This window comes from Antechinus flavipes, chromosome 2, assembly GCF_016432865.1.
Source record: "Antechinus flavipes isolate AdamAnt ecotype Samford, QLD, Australia chromosome 2, AdamAnt_v2, whole genome shotgun sequence".
NCBI classification, from domain to species: domain Eukaryota; kingdom Metazoa; phylum Chordata; class Mammalia; order Dasyuromorphia; family Dasyuridae; genus Antechinus; species Antechinus flavipes.
This window is the reverse complement of record NC_067399.1, coordinates 282,304,990-282,324,399: the sequence shown is the minus strand read 5'-3', so window position 1 is coordinate 282,324,399 and position 19,410 is coordinate 282,304,990. Positions and strand designations below refer to the sequence as shown.

The 19,410-nt window shown below is 34.2% G+C and overlaps 1 protein-coding gene across 2 annotated transcripts in view; it reads left to right on the top strand.

Annotated features, from left to right (window-relative positions):
- Positions 1–19,410, top strand: part of NUBPL (NUBP iron-sulfur cluster assembly factor, mitochondrial) — a 320,313-nt gene that overhangs the window by 133,937 nt on the left and 166,966 nt on the right. For both annotated transcript variants that reach the window (XM_051977282.1, XM_051977281.1), the window contains exons 5-6: positions 7,348–7,387; positions 7,487–7,577. In XM_051977282.1, coding sequence (XP_051833242.1) covers positions 7,348–7,387; positions 7,487–7,577 — 131 coding nt within the window. The remainder of the gene's footprint in view (positions 1–7,347; positions 7,388–7,486; positions 7,578–19,410) is intronic.

Sequence of the window (19,410 nt, the reverse complement as noted above, 5' to 3'; positions counted from 1 at the left end):
TGTCTATATATAAATTTATACAAAATATATTAAGGCTGTAATTCAGTAGCAGCAAACTCAGATTTTTACAGCTGCGATAGTTTCTTGGATTAACATTACCCATATTGCATTTTTATTTTTATTTAAAAAATTTCCCAGTTAAATTTTAATGTGGTTTAGGCCACACATCTCTGTTCTAAATTACTGATAGTTAGAGAAATAAAAATTAAAACTGCTTGGGGTTATACTTCATACATACCAGATTGATAAAAATGATAAAAAAGGAAAATGAAAAATTTTGGAGGGAAAATAGGAAAATAGGCATATTGGTTGACTATTGGTATAGTGAATTTGACCATATATTCTGAAAAGCCATTTGTAATTGTACTCCTCAAAAGGCACTAAACTAGGCATACTTTTTGACTTAGTGATATTATTATGAGGTCTATATTCTAAAGAGTTCAAAGATAGAAGAAAAGGAATCAAATGTACACAAAGATTTTTAGCAGATTTTCTTCCCTCCTTCCTTTCCTTCCTTCATTTCCTTCCTTCCTTCCTTCATTTCCTTCCTTCCTTCCTTTCTTCCTTCCTTTCTTCCTTCCTTCCTTCTTCCTTCCTTCCTTCTTTCCTTCCTTCCTTCCTTCCTTCCTTCCTTCCTCCTTCCTTCCTTCCTTCCTTTCTTCCTTCCTTCCTTCTTTCCTTCCTCCCTTCCTCCCTTCCTCCCTTCCTCCCTTCCTCCCTCCCTTCCTCCCTTCCTTCCTTCCTTCCTTCCTTCCTTCCTTCCTTCCTTCCTTCCTATTAAAATCATGCAAAGAAATGTTGAAAGGCAGAATTTTAGAGAAATTTTGAAAGTATATTAATGGGTACAGAATAAAGTAAGCTAAATTCAGAGAATAATTTATACAATAACAAAGAAATTAGAAAGTAAAACAATTAGTATTTTAAAGCTATTTAATGCAATAACCAACCAGAGCACTGGTTTTTACTTTTTACTCCTTGACAATAGGTTAATAAACTCAAGGTGCTAAATGAGACATGTTTTCAGACATGATCAGTGTGAATATTTGTTTATTTCTGATCATACATATTTGATTGAAGGGTTTTATTTTTCTTTTAGTTTGGAGGTGAAAGGGAAGTTTCAGAAAGAGGGAAGGTATTGAAAATGTTGTTATTGTTGTTCAGTCATTTCAGTCATGTCTGCCAATTTGGGATTTTCTTGTTAAAGATGCTAGAGTGGTTTGCCATTTTCTCCAACTCATTTTACAGATGAGGAAACTGAGACAACCAAGATATTATGTGACTTGTCCAACAAATAGTGAGGCCAGAATTGAACTCAGATTGTCCTGACTTCTGGCTTAGAGTGCTATCCACTGTGTCACCTAATTGTTCAATGACACAGTTGCCAAAATGAAAATAAAAAGGTAGAAAAGTAGAAAAAAGAGGAACTAAAGCATTTAAAACATTCAGAGGAGATTACAGAAGGAAGATTAGTAGGGAACATAGACTAAGGAAGACATCTTTGAAAATATCTTGAATTTTTGTTTTTCACATTTATATCCATTAGATTTTAAACTCCTTGAGGGCAGAAAATGTCTTTTGCCCCTTTCCATATTCTTGTAATTAGTACACTTCTTGATGCTTAAAAGGTACTTAATAAATTTTTATTGATTGATCAATACTTGGAGAAAATTGCTAGCAAGTAATATATGGTAAAGATTTGCAATCTTTTTCTTTTCTATTTTGTACATGCAAACACATGTGGTTGTTATGTTCAGAATAAAAGAACAAAAGTATATGCAAAATGAGAGTGATGTAAAATTAAGGTGGAGGCATTAGCAGCCTTTAGACTGAACTCTGAAAAAATTTTGTGATTTGCAAGAGACAGGAGATGAAGTCACATCCCAGCACAGGAAATAGCTAGGCAAAGGCAAAGAGATGGAAAATGTAATGTCATATTTAAACAATAGCATGAATACCTTTATGGGTTGAATCTAATAATATATGAGAAGGAATGATATATAATAAGATTTTAAGGCTCTGACAAACAGGGGGATTTATATTTGAACCTAGAGATAATAGGCAACCATTGGAGCGAATTGAGTAAGCATTAGAAAAGTTTTTCTAATGTCATTTTAGTAGCTGTCTAGAGAATTGGCAAAGGTAGAAGTTTGGGGTGGGGGAGGCTAATTGAGAAGTTATTTTAAAAAAAATTATAGCAGTAATTTCTTTATTTCCCAGATTTTATTTCAGTCTCTGATGTTCATGTAAAATATTCATAATAAAACATTCTAACACACTAAACAAAAAATGGATATTTCCCCATATATAGTAGAACAGAAAAAGAAGATTGTACACGAAATTGCATCTCTATTATGTAAAATTTGCTTTTCTTTAAAAATATATAAACATGTAAAATTTAAGATGTAACTTCTAATGTTTTTCATCTTTTTTATAATTTCTGTTCTCTTCTATGTATTTAAAGATGCTTTAATGACCCTTTTTTCTTTCTTGTTTCACTTTTCTTTCTTTCTTTTTTTTTTAACTACTATATCCCTTGCTTTCCATTTCTATTTCACCCTTAATTTGAAGAAAAGAAACAAAGTATCATGTAAAAATGGATGATAAATTCAACTGTAAGGCTTTGGTTATAATCCAGGGGAGTTGTAATGAGAATCTGGAATTGGAATGGTGACTGGAGAGAATTAAAGAGTTTGTAAGAAGAGGAGGTTGAGTCAACAAGATTTGGCATTGATTGGAAATAGAAATGAAGGAAAGTGAGAAGTTAAGAATGATACTGAAGTTGCAAACATTCATAACTGGAAGCAACATAATGGTCTTTATAGAGATAAGAAGTACCTTTTCACAAAGAAATGTAGTTTAACAAAACCAGTCAACACATGTATCATGTCTGAAGATAAATGCCCTTGTACTATGTGACCTCTTTGTTGAGAAATGAAAAGCGTGCCTGACTGTACTGTAAACATAAAATTAGTGATTGCATTCGCTGTTGTTTTACTTTATGTTATTTTTATTATTCTATTCATTGTACTCCTGGATTTGCTCAACTCATGTTGCCTCAGTATACAAAATTTCTCCAAATATCTCTGAATTTATTATAGTAATCATTTCATTGTACACAAAAAATATTTCACTGTAGTAACATACATTTTTTTCCATCCATTTCCCAATGATGGGCATATGCTTCTTTCAAATTCTTTGTTTTTGTTGTTGCTGTTTTTCTTTGCTGAGGCAGTTGGGATTAAGTGACTTATCCAGTGTCCCATAACTAGAAAGTATAAGTCTGAGGTAAGATTCGAACTCAGATCATGACTTCACAGCTGGTGCTCTTATCTACTGCACCATCCAGTTGCTCCTGATTTTCAGTTATTACAAAAATCATTCTCCTGAAAATTATGTTGTATGTTCTCTTTTATATATTTTGTATTTGCTTATCTATTAATATATTCTGTCCTTCACATCAAAAATAGAAGTTACTTGAAGACAAGGATTTTTTAATCTGTGTTTTTGTAACCTTAATCCCTAATAGTGTGGAAAACATAATAGATGTCTAATAAATACTTATTGAATTTAATAAATTTGAATATATTTGTATATAATACATTTCCCTCTTCTTTTTCCCTGGTCTTTGACTTCATTAAAGTATATGTGTGTTTGTCATAGCACCGGATCAAAGGTTGTATGCAATTTATTATGACTTTTATAATGTAATTCCATAGTGTTTCCCCATATATAGTAGAACAGAAAAAGAAGATTGTACACGAAATTGCATCTCTATTATGTAAAATTTGCTTTTCTTTAAAAATATATAAACATGTAAAATTTAAGATGTAACTTCTAATGTTTTTCATCTTTTTTATAATTTCTGTTCTCTTCTATGTATTTAAAGATGCTTTAATGACCCTTTTTTCTTTCTTGTTTCACTTTTCTTTCTTTCTTTTTTTTTTTTTAACTACTATATCCCTTGCTTTCCATTTCTATTTCACCCTTAATTTGAAGAAAAGAAACAAAGTATCATGTAAAAATGGATGATAAATTCAACTGTAAGGCTTTGGTTATAATCCAGGGGAGTTGTAATGAGAATCTGGAATTGGAATGGTGACTGGAGAGAATTAAAGAGTTTGTAAGAAGAGGAGGTTGAGTCAACAAGATTTGGCATTGATTGGAAATAGAAATGAAGGAAAGTGAGAAGTTAAGAATGATACTGAAGTTGCAAACATTCATAACTGGAAGCAACATAATGGTCTTTATAGAGATAAGAAGTACCTTTTCACAAAGAAATGTAGTTTAACAAAACCAGTCAACACATGTATCATGTCTGAAGATAAATGCCCTTGTACTATGTGACCTCTTTGTTGAGAAATGAAAAGCGTGCCTGACTGTACTGTAAACATAAAATTAGTGATTGCATTCGCTGTTGTTTTACTTTATGTTATTTTTATTATTCTATTCATTGTACTCCTGGATTTGCTCAACTCATGTTGCCTCAGTATACAAAATTTCTCCAAATATCTCTGAATTTATTATAGTAATCATTTCATTGTACACAAAAAATATTTCACTGTAGTAACATACATTTTTTCCATCCATTTCCCAATGATGGGCATATGCTTCTTTCAAATTCTTTGTTTTTGTTGTTGCTGTTTTTCTTTGCTGAGGCAGTTGGGATTAAGTGACTTATCCAGTGTCCCATAACTAGAAAGTATAAGTCTGAGGTAAGATTCGAACTCAGATCATGACTTCACAGCTGGTGCTCTTATCTACTGCACCATCCAGTTGCTCCTGATTTCAGTTATTACAAAAATCATTCTCCTGAAAATTATGTTGTATGTTCTCTTTTATATATTTTGTATTTGCTTATCTATTAATATATTCTGTCCTTCACATCAAAAATAGAAGTTACTTGAAGACAAGGATTTTTTAATCTGTGTTTTTGTAACCTTAATCCCTAATAGTGTGGGAAACATAATAGATGTCTAATAAATACTTATTGAATTTAATAAATTTGAATATATTTGTATATAATACATTTCCCTCTTCTTTTTCCCTGGTCTTTGACTTCATTAAAGTATATGTGTGTTTGTCATAGCACCGGATCAAAGGTTGTATGCAATTTATTATGACTTTTATAATGTAATTCCATAGTGTTTCCCAAAATGGATAGATTAACAGCTTTACCAACAGTGTCTTAGCTCCTTCCTGCATCTCAAAAATTTACAATTTTTGCCATTTATCATTTTTTCAATCTAATGAATGTGAGATAAAATCCAAGAATTTTGATTTGTATATCTCTTATCATTAGTGATTTGGGGAATTCTTTCAAATAGTTATTGGTAGTTTGAGTTTCTTTTGAGAACTTCATACTTATTGTCTGTTTATCTTTTGAGAGATGTCTTTTGTGCATATATATTATATCAATTCTATATGAATCTTGGATATCAGACCTTTATCAGATATGTGTTGTGTAATTTTTTCTTTAACTCATAGATTTGACTATCTTAATTAGATTAACTTTATGCAAAAGTTTTTTAATTTTATATAACTTATCTTTTTCATTTATGATCATTTTTATTCCTTGTTTAGGTAAAGATTTTGCCTGTAGGCATATTCCCCAATGGACTTCTTTTCATTCTCTTACAATTCTTCTCAGGCTGTATATCTATTTGAAATTTAATTTGTCATTTATCTTCTATACCTGCTTCGTCTCTTAAAGCTCAGGAATATTGTCTCTAATTTTAGATACCTCCACTCCATCCTTCAGCTTTTAGTTTTGTTCTATCAGTTATTTCAATTGTGTTCAGTTTGTGGCCCTAGCTTTTATTTTGCTATTTTAAAAGCATATCCAAAAGAGCTTTGTTGTTGTATTGCACTTTTCCAGTACAGTGGCCTTTTAAAATGGTACTTGAATATTAAATTAATTTATTAAATTAAATCTCTGATTTCACTATAAGTTGTTCTGCCGTTGATTAGTTCATATCACAATCCATACACTCCTTGTCACCTTGAATAATTTTTATTTAAGTCCTTCCCAAAATTCTTTGTGGAAGATTTATATATTTAATATACTGTTCTTTATTATTTTGTAGATACCAGTGTAACTTTTGCTATTTCCAACTTTCATGATTGACCTATTTTTTTTTTTTTTTTGGACATTATGTGCTCTATCACTTGCGAACAAGCCATTAATGTTAATATAGTGAAGCCTACTTATATCCACCATACCCAACTTCCCATTGCCCTTGGGTTACCCACACTTTGATTCTTCAGAAATGATGGTGTTCTTTGACTTATAGCCTTATAATATCATAGCATAATATTATCAGAATATTGTAATTCTCAGATCCTTCCTTTCTCTCTCCTCTTTCCCCCATTCAACTTTGGGCTTAGTTCATTCCTTAATCATCTGCATAGTCTATCCAAGCTATCTCTAGTAGTGGACCAATTCAAGAGAACACCTCTCCATTTTTATGTTATAATCTGGGCAATATTGAACCAGAAAATTATCCTAGTTTGAAGCCTTGATTTGTACAAAATGAATTGATATACAATTTTGTCAGTTTTATACATTTAAAATTCAGAGTACCGAGTTTATTTAAAACTTATTTGTGAATCTGTGTTTGTTGAATATAAGAAATTACACTTTTCAGTGATCAACAGCTCTCTAGTTAGGGTAAAGGAGGTCAGTGTCATATAATATTGCTCCTCCTCTTTTTTATTGTTTTTTATTACAATGCTACTTTTTTACATTGATGAAATTTTTATTTTCCTCAGTACAAAATCTAAAGCTTTCTACCCTTTGAAAGCTTTTCTTTAATTCAAGCTAAAAGAGAAGATATAGACAAAAGAATATGCTTGTCTTGAGAGAATTATGATGCAGAATTCTGCCTTTTTTATATAACTAAGCAAAGATTAGTATTAAAATTTGAGAGTCATCCAAAATATACAATTTAAAATGCTTTGACTATGCACATTTATTTATTGAGGCTGTTTTTTGAATATAAAATAATTCCAAGTTGCTGATGGATTTTTTTCTACATAAAAGGATGCTATTTCCAAAATATTTTAAGAAGTTAAGCCTGATGGAATCTTTAAGTGACGTGTTTGTGTTTTGCCTGAACTATTGAAAACTGCATTGAATGAATTGGAAATTGAAGAATAAGTATTGAAAAAATCATTAAAATAATGACTTATTTTTCTGAATTAGTCTGGAACAAGAAATGCGTACTGACATAATGGTAGAAAGCCATTTTCACTGCTAAGCCTGATAGCTGTTGACAGGAAAACATGTTGATATATTTATCATGAAGTAATGTCTCCATTTTCTAAACAGTTATTTGTTTCCTATTTTAGGCAACTTAATGAGACCCCTTTTGAATTATGGTATCTCTTGGTAAGTTTGTCCTCCCTACCCACCTTAAGCTACTTTGCAGAACCTATTTTGTTTTTCTCTTTTCTCTGTGAAAAATCTATTTTTGTTTTCTTACTGTAGTATGTCTATGGGCTTCCTTGTAGAAGAAAGGGCACCGGTTGTTTGGAGAGGACTTATGGTGATGTCAGCCATAGAGAAAATGATCAGGCAGGTAAGAAATTCACTTTCAACTGCTCTCCTGTCAGTGCCATGGATGTAATCAATTTTCTTGTTAATTGGAATATACTGGAATTTGAATCCAAGTCAGAGATTTTTTTTTTTAAGGAATCCACTAGATGGACTGAATTAATTAGGTGGCGCCAGAGTGAAATTTCATTTTTACTTGATTTAATGTTTTCCATTGGCTATAAGTACAAAGTCATAATATTTTACTTATGTAGTATTGTGAAAATGTGGAGTCTCTAAGCATAAGAGAAAACCTATTTAATACAGTAACACAGTAATTTCCCTTCCTCTGAGTTACTGTTAATCACATTGTAGCCATTTTTGTGTTGTGAGGGCTGAGCAGGGGTTCTTTGAGCAAAAATAACTCACATATTATAGTGCTTGCTACTTAAAATTGCTCCATAATGAGGTAAGATACTGTCTCTGTCTGTCTGTCTGTAGAATTATATGTATCCATCTTCTCAACTTTTAATTATACATGTAAAAAGGACAACTGTTAAGGGGGTATGCCATAATAAAGGATAATCCAAATGTCATTTATGTTGGAATGAACTCTGGTTGTTTGTATTTGTGTATGTTTCAGTAGGTTTAAACTTCCAGTGAGCTTTGCCTTAGAATAATTTTAAATTAATTTGTGTTACTTTCCTATAAGTTAAGTGATAGTAAATAGAAGCAAGTTGGAAGTGAATTGACGGCAGAGAGAATTTGCTCTGAAATTAAAATTCTCATGTTGTACCCCATTAAATAGGTATATTTTCATGGACATGTGGCTCAAATGTGAAAATATTTATATACTGATTTATATAATTTACTTTACCCCATATATTTCCTTCCTCACTTCCCAATTTTGGAGTTTATAATCATTTTCAGTAAGAGTCCTTCAGAAGACAGAAGGACAGTTTAAGAAGTTTGAATAATTCATTTTGCTCATAATCCTCATTTATTCCTTTAAAACAATGTTTATTGAATGTTCCATATGCATAGCTCTCTGCTACTTGCTAAGGGGGTTACAGAAGCATGGAGAGGATCTTTGAACTTAAGGAACTTAATTATCTAGTAGAAGAGACAGAATCAAGTTAAATAATAATATAAGGCTTTGCCCCAAGGAAAGGATATCGCTTCCAACCCTATTTTCAAAAGTGTGTGTTTACATATAAAGAATATTGTCTATAATGTCAGATTATTTTTAATGTGTTGATTAATTTTACTAAATTTTTTTTCTTCTTAAAAAATTCTTGATTAAAAGGGAGCGATAGGGGAGAGAAGAATAAAAAAGAAGGCAATATAGGTGATATTAAAACAAGGTATCAATAAAAACCTGTTTTTTGAAAAAATAGGAAAGTAATGTTTTGGTTTGGACCTTTTCATCACAATAAGGAATTCTTGGTATGAAAATTCTTACTATATATCAGCAACACACTTGTAACTTACCAAACTTAGAGAGTTTTTGTCAGGAGTGTGTGTGTGTATGTGTGTGTGTGTGTGTGTGTGTGTGTGTGTGTGTGTGTGTGTGAAGGTGATAAAGTGCTGAGAAGTTAAGCTGTTAGTCACCCAATTCTGTGTTTCTGGGGTACTTGAACCTAGGACTTTTTAAATCCAAGGCCATCATCTCTCTACCACTGTGTGCTGGCTCAAATAACATAAATAGTGTGTAATTAAATAGCAAATAAAAGATTTAGAAAAGCAAATAGGAGTATAAAGGAATAAGATGGTTGGACATTAGAGGAGGTGGAAGTTGAGCTGGGCCTTGGAGGATACAGAGGATTTAAGGAGGTGGAATTACAAAGAGATATCATTTTTGACAGATGGAGCAGCCTAGGGAAAAAAGAAAAGGAAAAAGATAGATAAGAGAAATCATGGTAGAAGAAAAAATATTATTCATGGGATGGAGAGTGGACTATCTTCCTTGGGACAGATGACTGAGCCTGGGAAATAGTAATATGAAGTTGGAAAGACAGGTTTGGACAAATTTTGGAAGCCCTTGAATGCTTGGCCAAGGAGCTTTGATTTGAACTTGCAATTAGTGGAAATTTATTAAAGTCTTTGAGTAAAGAGTTGGCATGTTATAAGCAGTATTTAGTAAGATTAGTTGGTGTCACTCTATGGAATGGAGATAAAGATTCTGCTGATCATATGGGGAAGTGACAAGGGCAGAGTGAAGTCGTAGTAGAAATTGTAGTAGAAAGAAAAGGAAAAATTCAGGTGTTGTTTTTAAGGAGGTGACTAAGGAGATATGAGGTCCAAAGGAAAGATGGAGTCAAAGATGACTTTGCCATTTCATGCTTTGTAACTGGAAGAATGATAGTAACTTTGGATTCCTTGAGTTTGGGCTGCTGGGTGTACATCCAAATGTAAATATCTTATCAGGAATTAAAGATATTTTTAGGGGGAAAATAGAGCTCTGAAGTCAACCACATTCAGGTAATAGTTGAATTCATTAGAGATTCACACTACAACATCTCTCCACCTCTGCAGCTCCCTTCTCCAGTGAGTGAGTTGCTCATGGAACCTTCACTTTGAGGAAAGACTGGGGCCAGTCAAAAGTAGCTGGCTTTTGCTTTTGATTAAGTAGACTTCAACACTGTACCAACACAAGTACCTTCTTCCTTTTTTTTTTTTTTTTTTTTTTTTTTTTTGTTGTTGTTCTCTTCTATTTTTAGGATATAAGTCCCCTAAGGGCAGATTTTCTTTTTGCTTTTATTTGTAACCCTAATGCTTACCATGGTACCCAGCATATAACCTTTAATAAAATTACAAAATGGTTATTTAACTATAGTGCTCCAGAGAATGTGAGAGGAAGGTCAAGATCTAGGGAACCCTTACAATTACAGGGTAAGGTAATTAAAAGGAGCCAGTAGATTCAACATAGAGGTAGAAAAATGAGGTTAGCATTCCTGTAGCTGAGGAAGGAGTTTTGAGGAGAGATATGTGCTATGGAGAAGTGAGAATAAGGATCAAGAAATGACAAGTAAGCTAGATTTGATGTGGCTATTGGTTAATTTTTGAGAATATAGCTTTATTAAAATGGTAAAGGGAGAAGTCAGATTGTAAGGATTCAAGGATGGCTTAAAGAAATTGAGACAGTGAGTAGAAATCATTCCTTTAGAAAGTCAGGCCATGCCTCATTTCTAAAATATATAGAGAATTGACTCAAATTTATAAGAATTCAAGCCTTTTCCAACTTATAAATGGTCAAAAAATATGAATAATTATCAGATGAAAAAATTAAAAGCATTTGTAATCATATGAAAAGGTGCTCTAAATCATTATTTATCAGAGAAATGCAAATTAAGACAATTTTGAGACACCACTACACATCTCAGATGACAGGAAAAGATAATGATGAATGTTGGAGGGGATATAGGAAAACTGAGATAATGATACATTGTTGGTGGAGTTGTGAATGGATCCAGCGGTTGGATCCATTCACAACTCTACCAACCATTCTGGAGAGCAATTTGGAACTATATGCTCAAAGGGTGTAAAACTATGTATACCCTTTGATCCAACAGTGTTTCTATTATAGGGTCTGTGTCCCAAAGAGATCTTAAAGGAAGGAAAGGGACCCACATGTGCAAAAATGTTTGTGTGTGGCAGCCTTTCTTGTAGTGGCAAGAAACTGGAAACTGAATGGATGCTTCATCAATTGGAGAATGGCTGAATAAAGTATGGTATATGAATGTTGTGGAATATTATTATTTTATAAGAGACAGTCAGGAGGATGATCTCAGAGAGGCCTGGGGAGACTTACATGAACTAATGCTAAGTGAAATGAGCAGAACCAAGAGATCATTGTATATGACAACATTAATAGTATATAACAATCAATTCTGATGAATGTGACTCCTTCCAATAATAACATGACTGTTGCCAGTTCTAATGATCTTGTGATGAAGAGAGCCATCTACACCCAGAGAGAGGACTATGGAAACTGAATGTGGCAACGTAACATTCTCACTCTGTTTGTTGTTGTTCACTTGCATTTTGTTTTCTTACTCTACTCATTTTCTTTCCTTTTTGATCTGATTTTTCATGTGTAGCAAGAGAATTGTATAAATACACTTAAACATATTGGATTTAACATATTTTAACATATATAACATACATTATATTGCTTGCCATCTAGGAGAGGGTATGGGGGGAAGAATGGGAAAATGTGAAACACAAGGCTATGCAAGGGTCAATGTTGAAAAATTATCCATGAATATGTTTTGAAAATAAAAATGAATATAAAAAGCTTTTAAAGAAAGTCAGGCCATGAAAGAAAGAAGAGAAACAGGAATTTCAGTTTAAAAATAATCTAATGACATTTTCAGAACCTTAATATAGGATCTAATGTGTTTTTTTTTCTTCCTAAACATGAGACATTTGTTCATGTTTTTAAGCAGAAAGTAGCATAGAAAAAGGGAGAGACTGAAAATGCTAAAGAATGAAGGAATAATTTTTGGAGCAAAATGATGTTTAAGAACATAGGAGGGAGGTGATGAAGAGTAAAGGTTATTCTGTTACTTGGAAAGGGGGAGAGACATCTCTTGGGTTGAGGCTGGAAGGAAGAAAGGAAGAAAGAATACTTTCAAGCAGAAATGAGGGTAGATGAGAGAGCTCCTGCCACATGCTGAAGATGTTTTTTTTTCGTATAGCAGAGGCAAGTTGAGCTTCCAAGAGTGAGAGAGGCTGCAGTAGGATTAGAGGTTTGAGAATGTAGAGGAAGTTCAGAACAGGTGGTATGAGGAGTTTGCTAAGGGATAAAAGAGAAATGAATGAAAGGAATGTTGGGAGAGGAGTCACTTGAAGTATGCTCCAGATGGGCCAGTTGATCCCAGCTCCTGTTGTAATTTTCTTTAGCAACTTTGAAATCCTTGAAGTAAAAGTAGATAAAACAGAGAAAAGGGCTGGCTGACAGAAGGCTGAGATTTAGTACAGTAGAAAGCTGAAGGACAGAGAAATGTAGAATATTAGTGAATTGAAATGACATGAACAAATCTTTGGGACAGTTGGTGGTGCAGTAGTTCGAGTGCTGAGTCTGGAGTCTGAAATATTCATGTCCCTGAATTTAGATCTGGTCTCAGACATTTACTAGCTGTATGAGCCAGGACAAGTCACTTAACCTTGTCTGCCTCAAGTTTCCTCATCTGTAAAATGAGCTTGCAAAGGAAATGGCAAGCCACCACAGTTCTTTTCCAAGGAAACCCCAAATGGTGTCATGAAGAGTCAGACATGACTGAAATGACTGAACAACAACAGAACAAACTTTTACTGAGCACTTACAATGTGCCAGGTACTGTGTTCAGCATTGGTGGTACAAAGGAAGGCAAAAATTGTTCTTGCCTCAAGGAGCTTATTATATAATGAGGGTTACAATGTGCCAACAACTATGTAAGAGGAAGATATATATAGAATAAATTGGAGATAATCTCAGAGGGAAGACAGTAACATTAAGGGGGATTAGGAAAGTCTTCTTCTAGAAGGTGGGATTTAGCTGAGGCTTGAAGAAAATCAAAAGGTCGAAGACAAGGAGGGAGGGCGAGGGGGAGAGATGATGATGATGATGATGAATGAATCATTGCAATAGATGGCCATGTAATCATGTTAGCCAGAGAATCAAGTTTAGTTAAAAAGGGACTAATGAACTGATAGAAATATAAGTGGCACAGGCAGAAGCATAGATAAGTTTCAGTAGTATATGAGTGGACAATAGGAAAAACAACAGGGAAGGACAGTGTGGTTGAAGAAAGGGTACTAAGTTCGTGATTTTAAAATTGAAGCAGTGCTTGTGATGGGCAAGGCTGGCTTTGACCATGCTGCTAGTGTGAGTATGTATGTGGAAGTTACTAAAGACATAGTAAAGAGGAAAACTCTTGATCATATGCTGAAGTCCTTAAGGAAGGACATCAATCAATCAATCAACAATCATTTATTATGTTATTTCTATGTGCCTGGCCAAGTGCTGGTCCCGAAAAAAGAAAGTGGGAGCAGTTCTTACCTATAGTGGCAGAAATGGGTAGTGGTGATTTGAAAAAGTTAGCAGAAACTGGCTACGAGAAATGCTACGAGCAAGGGAGGGACAGACCGACCCTTCCTGTTCTTTTCCTGAGTCAGGGAATGCGGGAAAAGTGATGTCTCTTTGGGAGCAAACATCTGGAGACTCAGGGTTGTTGGGGTGGTGGTGGGGAAGGCCAATTTCTTTAAAAATGACAGGGTAAGAAGCAAAGAGAAGTTTTCTCACAATGTGAACCAGGGAGGATGGCTTATATAGGAAGATGTAAAGGGAATTTTTAGAGATACAAGTTGGGTCAGCATGGAGTCTACCTATATTGGAAAGAATTTGGGAAGAAGCAATCAGGAAGAAAAGGTTTATTCAGGAAGCAAAGATGTGAAATATTGGGATGAGTAAAATAATTTGGGAGTGAGGGGGGAGGAATAGATATGTTAGAGAAGATGCTGTATGAGATGGATCAAATAGAATCTGTAACTCTTCCATTTCTCTGCCTTTGGTTATGCTATTTCCTTTTCCTGTACCACCCCTCTTATTTTATTCTATCTATCCAATTCTATTTATCAAGAGACAGCTCAAACAACTACCTCTTCATGGATGGAGTGCTAATTTGAGTGATGCTGGGTGACACCTATCTACTTTGATGTTCATTGCTTTCTAAGCTTAAGGGAAACTGGTAATAAGGAAAACTGGGTAAATACAATATCAAATATGAATAGAAGAATTGCACATGTTTAACATATATTGGATTTCTTGCCATCTAAAGGAGGGGGTGAAGAGAGGGAAAAAAAATTGGTTTTTTAAGGGTGTGTGTTGAAAAATATCTATGCATATGTTTTGAAAATAAAAAGCTTTAATAAAAAATACAATATTTATTAGGGCAATAATATTCTGGGTAGTCGCATCATAAACTAAGTGACCTAAGAATTACCAGGGCCTTAGGATTTGAATTTTGTGATTGATAGGCTAGACTCTGAATGTATTGACCCTATCTCTCTCTCTCTTTTTTTAATTTAAAATTTCACTTTTCAATTAACAAACATTTATTTTATTTCATTCCCACTCTTCTTTCTCAACTTATAAAAAAGAAAAATAAAACCCTTGGAACAAATATATATAGTTAATCAAAATAAATTCCAAAATTGTTAATTTCCAAAAAATGCAGGTCTCATTCTGTACTTGAATCTGTCATCTTTCTGTTAGGAGATGAGCAGCATAGTTTACCATTAGTCTTCCAGAATCACAGTTGGTTATTGTATTGATGAGAATTCTTAAGTCTCTTACAATTTGTTGCTACCTAAATTATTATTCTTGTTCTGCTCTTCTTATGTCATTCTGCATCAGTTTATAGATATCGTCTCAGGTTGTTTTTAAACTATCCTTTTCATCCATTCATTACAATTCAGTAATATTCCATTATATTCACCTGCCATAAATTTTTGTTTAAGTTAGTTACCAGTTGATAGGAACCCCAGTAGTTTCTAGTTCTTTTATTAAAACATTAAAAACAGCTAAGTACTTTTCTACATGTGTTCTTTCCCCTTCCTATGATTTCTTTGGGGTAGAATATGCTGGCCTGTTTCATGAAACAAAGTTATTAATGATTGTTACTCTTGGGAAATCCTAGCTTCAATCTGAGTTTTTCTGCAGGATTTCTAGCAGTATCTCTTAACCCTAATTTATAACTTTTGAATTCAAGTCAAGACATTAAAGATAAGTCCAACACTGCAGTTATAGGTTCATAACAATTTATTGGAAATACATAAGCATCATACATTTAAGTTTTGCCAAATATAACTGGTCTCAAAGTGTATGTAGAGAATATTATCTCAGGATTGTTTAATAAAGACTTATTGAATGAAGGCATGAAAGAAGTTGGAGGCTACCTCCTTAGTGGGCCTTGAGAGTCTCAGAGAGGGGACAGATTTCAGGCCTCAGAAGCAGCAGTCCTGCAATTCCTTCTATCAGCATCAAGCAATTTCCAGGTATGTCCCCCTATACCATTTTTAGTAGCAAATCATCTGTTAAAAGAGGCATAAATTATACACAGAAATGCAGCTGTTATTGATTTTTATAATAATAATATCTGTAGATCTTATGCCATAGGATTGTTGTTAGGAACCACAAGATAATATATATAAAATGTATTATAAATCTTAAAAGTGTTATGTAACTGTTAACTATCATTATGTTTGGATTCAGTGATATTGCAAAAATGAGACAGTATCTGCAACATCACAAGTTATTGGTCACAGAGTAAAACTATAATATTACATATAATAGCCATTAAATAGAGGGCAATAAAAGCATTCCTGCCTGTGTTTAGCAACATGTGTGCCATTTTTTTTTTTTTACTAATCTTTTTATGTTTCATTTTACCTTCCATCTTGAGCATTATTTTTAGTAATTTTAGACATAAAGATCTCAACAAATTTCATTTGATCAACAACTCTTTTCATCTTTTAGCCTCAAGCAATCCTTCCCAACCCCGATTAGATTTGCCAGAGAAATAACTTAGCTGAAACGGGGAGGTTTGAATTTGAAAATGTGGAATTTTGGGAGAAATCTCTTCAGTCGTTTGAAAAAAGCTACAGGAATGAAAACTTCAAAGACAGGGCTGATGTCAGCACCTGCTGTAGTCACAAAGCAAACCCTGGGAGACCAAGGATTTTTGGCAGCAGTTGCAGTGCTATTACTTCAATCTCCAATATCCCCAAATGTGAGGCAGATGCCAGTTTTCTTCTCTAGGGTGCTGATAATGGCATATAATGAGTTGGTTGTTTCCTAGCAACTAAAGAAGCAGTTTCACTTCAGCAGATCCTGCAATAGGAATGAGTCCTATTCCCCTGATAGTTGGGGATATTAGTGATTTTCCTGACAATGGAATTTCACTTGTGAATGAGGAAGGCTCTCAGCCTTCAGTTTCCTGAAGAGTTTTGCTTTTGAGTGTGGGCTAAACTGGCCTTAATCCTGTATAAAGTGAGATTTTAGATTTCCCTAAATACCTCTCATTAGAAAGGCTAAACAAATTTGAATAGTTTTTGAAATGCCAAGTGATTTACACAAGGTGATACAGTGTTATATCCTTTTTCACTGTTTAATATGTCTAATTAACAAAGTTATTTCCTCCCACACATCATGGTTGATATAATAGTATTCTACCAGATATTGTCAGTGTTTCAAAATAAACATACAAATTCAATTCCTTTGCCACATCTGATTCATTTAATAATAACAATAACAATAACAACAGCCAATTCCTTTGATCAATGTGATGTAACTATCCCTGTCAGACTAACATAGTCCCCCCCCCCCCTCCCCTCCCCACTCTTGCTTAGAACCATTGTGATGATTAACTTGACATGGAAGACAGCAGAATGACTGACTCTTTCATATTCTGAGACCTTAAGGGGACAAGATACATAGAAACAAATGAGATCTCAATCCTGACAAACCTCCACCCTGAATGCTTATTGACTGCCCATAGCAATGTTTCAGGAGGGCCCCAGCCATGTTTCAGTTCATTCACAATTCAACTCTCCAGAATTATTCTCCTTTTTTCCTCTTCACCTTCTTCCTCCTCCTAGCCAACTGTTTTGTCCCTATACTAATGCTCTTCCTTTCCCTACCTCCATTCTGCCTCTCCATTTTTGCTTCATGTGTGGCCTATCTTGCTTACTTATATGTTTCTCCAGTGCTTAAAACAGTGCCTAGCACATAGTGAGTGCTTCATAAAAATCTCCTTCCCTCCTCTCTTCCCTCCCTCCCTCTTTCCTTCCCTCCATCCCTTCCTTCCTTCCTTCCTTCCTTCCTTCCTTCCTTCCTTCCTTCCTTCCTTCCTTCCTTCCTTCCTTCCTTCCTTCCCTCCATCCCTTCCTTCCTTCCTTCCTTCCATCCCTTCCTCCTTCCTTCCTTCCTTCCTTCCTTCCTTCCTTCCTTCCTTCCTTCCTTCCTTCCTTCCTTCCTTCCTCCCCTCCCCCCTCCCCTCCCCTCCTTCCTTCCTTCCTTCCTCCCCTCCCCCTCCCCTCCCCTCCCCTCCCCTCCCCTCCCCTCCCCTCCCCTCCCCTCCCCTCCCCTTCCCTCCCCTCCCCTCCCCTTCCCCTCCCTCCTCCCCTCTCCCCTCCCCCCTCCCCTCCCCTCCCCTCTCCTTCCTCTCCTCTCCTCTCTCCTCTCCTCTCCTCTCTCCTCTCCTCTCCTCTCCTCTCCTCTCCTCTCCTCTCCTTTCCTTTCCTTCCTCTTTTTAATGTCACCCCTCCTCCCTTCCTATTTATCTATCTATATTTCTATCTATTGAAAATCCTTTAGTGCAAATGGCATTGAACACTGATACTGGCAAAACTATCAACACATGGTATATTATAGTAGTATATTATGCTATTAATAGTATACTATTATAACAAAATTGGAAACAGACCTTATCAGCTATTATCATATACTTGATAATTGCTTTTTGTCCATGATGTCCTTTCCTCCAAGTTGTACAGCAACAGTTGTGCAAAGTAATACTAAATGATTCATCCAAGAAACTCAAGTAAGATGAAATCAAAGGAAAAATTAAGTAGCTATTTAAATTGGAAGAGGGAAAAGCTGAAAAACCTTAAGGCATTAAAAAAAAAAACCCTTATATTTTGTCATATATGACAAAAAATAATACCAGTGTCTTACTTGATTTTTTAAAAGAAATGACAATATTTAGACTGGAATTTTAAGAAATTCCTTTTGAGTTTGATGACATGAAGCCAACTAGTATACCAAACTGTACCAAAAGAGAATATTTCAACAATTGGCATCTGTTAGAACCAAAGTGAAAGGCAAAAGTTGGCAGAAGTTAAGTTGATAGGAATCAAAGCAACAGTCAAAAACTATTTTTTAGAGACTTGAGAAAAAAAATCAGAGAAGAAAGAAAAAATGATTAAAGGAGGAGGTGGAAAATTTCTGCTCAAAATTAATTTGAGGAAAGGTCAGGTTGGATCAATCATGCACCATAAATCTTGTATCCTATTTGCATTGCTATAGTCTGCAATTCAGCCAAACTGTTCTTTCTATTCCTCCCAAATGATACTATCACTTGTCTCTATGTCTTTATATTGGTAGTTTTCCATCTATGAAATGTTTTCCCTCTTTCCTTTCCCTTCATTAGAATCCTCTTCAAGAGGCAGCTCAATCTTTCCTGATCCCCCCAAAGGCTAGTATACTTTCTCTCAATAACTTACCTTTAATTACCTTGTTTTTCTTATGAATATCTTTAAATTGTATATATGTATGCTTATTTACACATTATTTCTGAACAATTTGCATTCAGCTAGAATGTAAGCTCCTTGAGAATAGGGATTATATATACTTTTGTAACTAAAATCTAGCACTATTCCTAATACATTATAGCTATTTCATAAATGCTTGTTAATTCATTGATTGGTTAACATCATAAATGGCAATACCTGCTTTAAGGAAAGTGAAGTAAAGTGTCATATATTTGCAAAATAATTTGAACGTAGGTTCAAATATGTCAGAATGGTATATGAATTCCATCTTGCAAAACTCTTCTATAATATTCCTTTCTGAAACCTGGTCGTGTGTGTGTGTGTGTGTGTGTGTGTGTGTGTGTGTGTGTGATTAGCAAAAGGTATTAGATATGTCTAAGATGACATACAAATTCAATTCCTTTGCCACATCTGATTCATTTAATAATAAATTAAGATGAGAATACCGGTGACTTCAAATAGTATAAAATAAGATAATATTTGTAAAATGCCTTGCAGATCTTAAAGTGCTATATAATTACTAATATTGTTATAGTTATTGCTATATATACCATTTTACATAC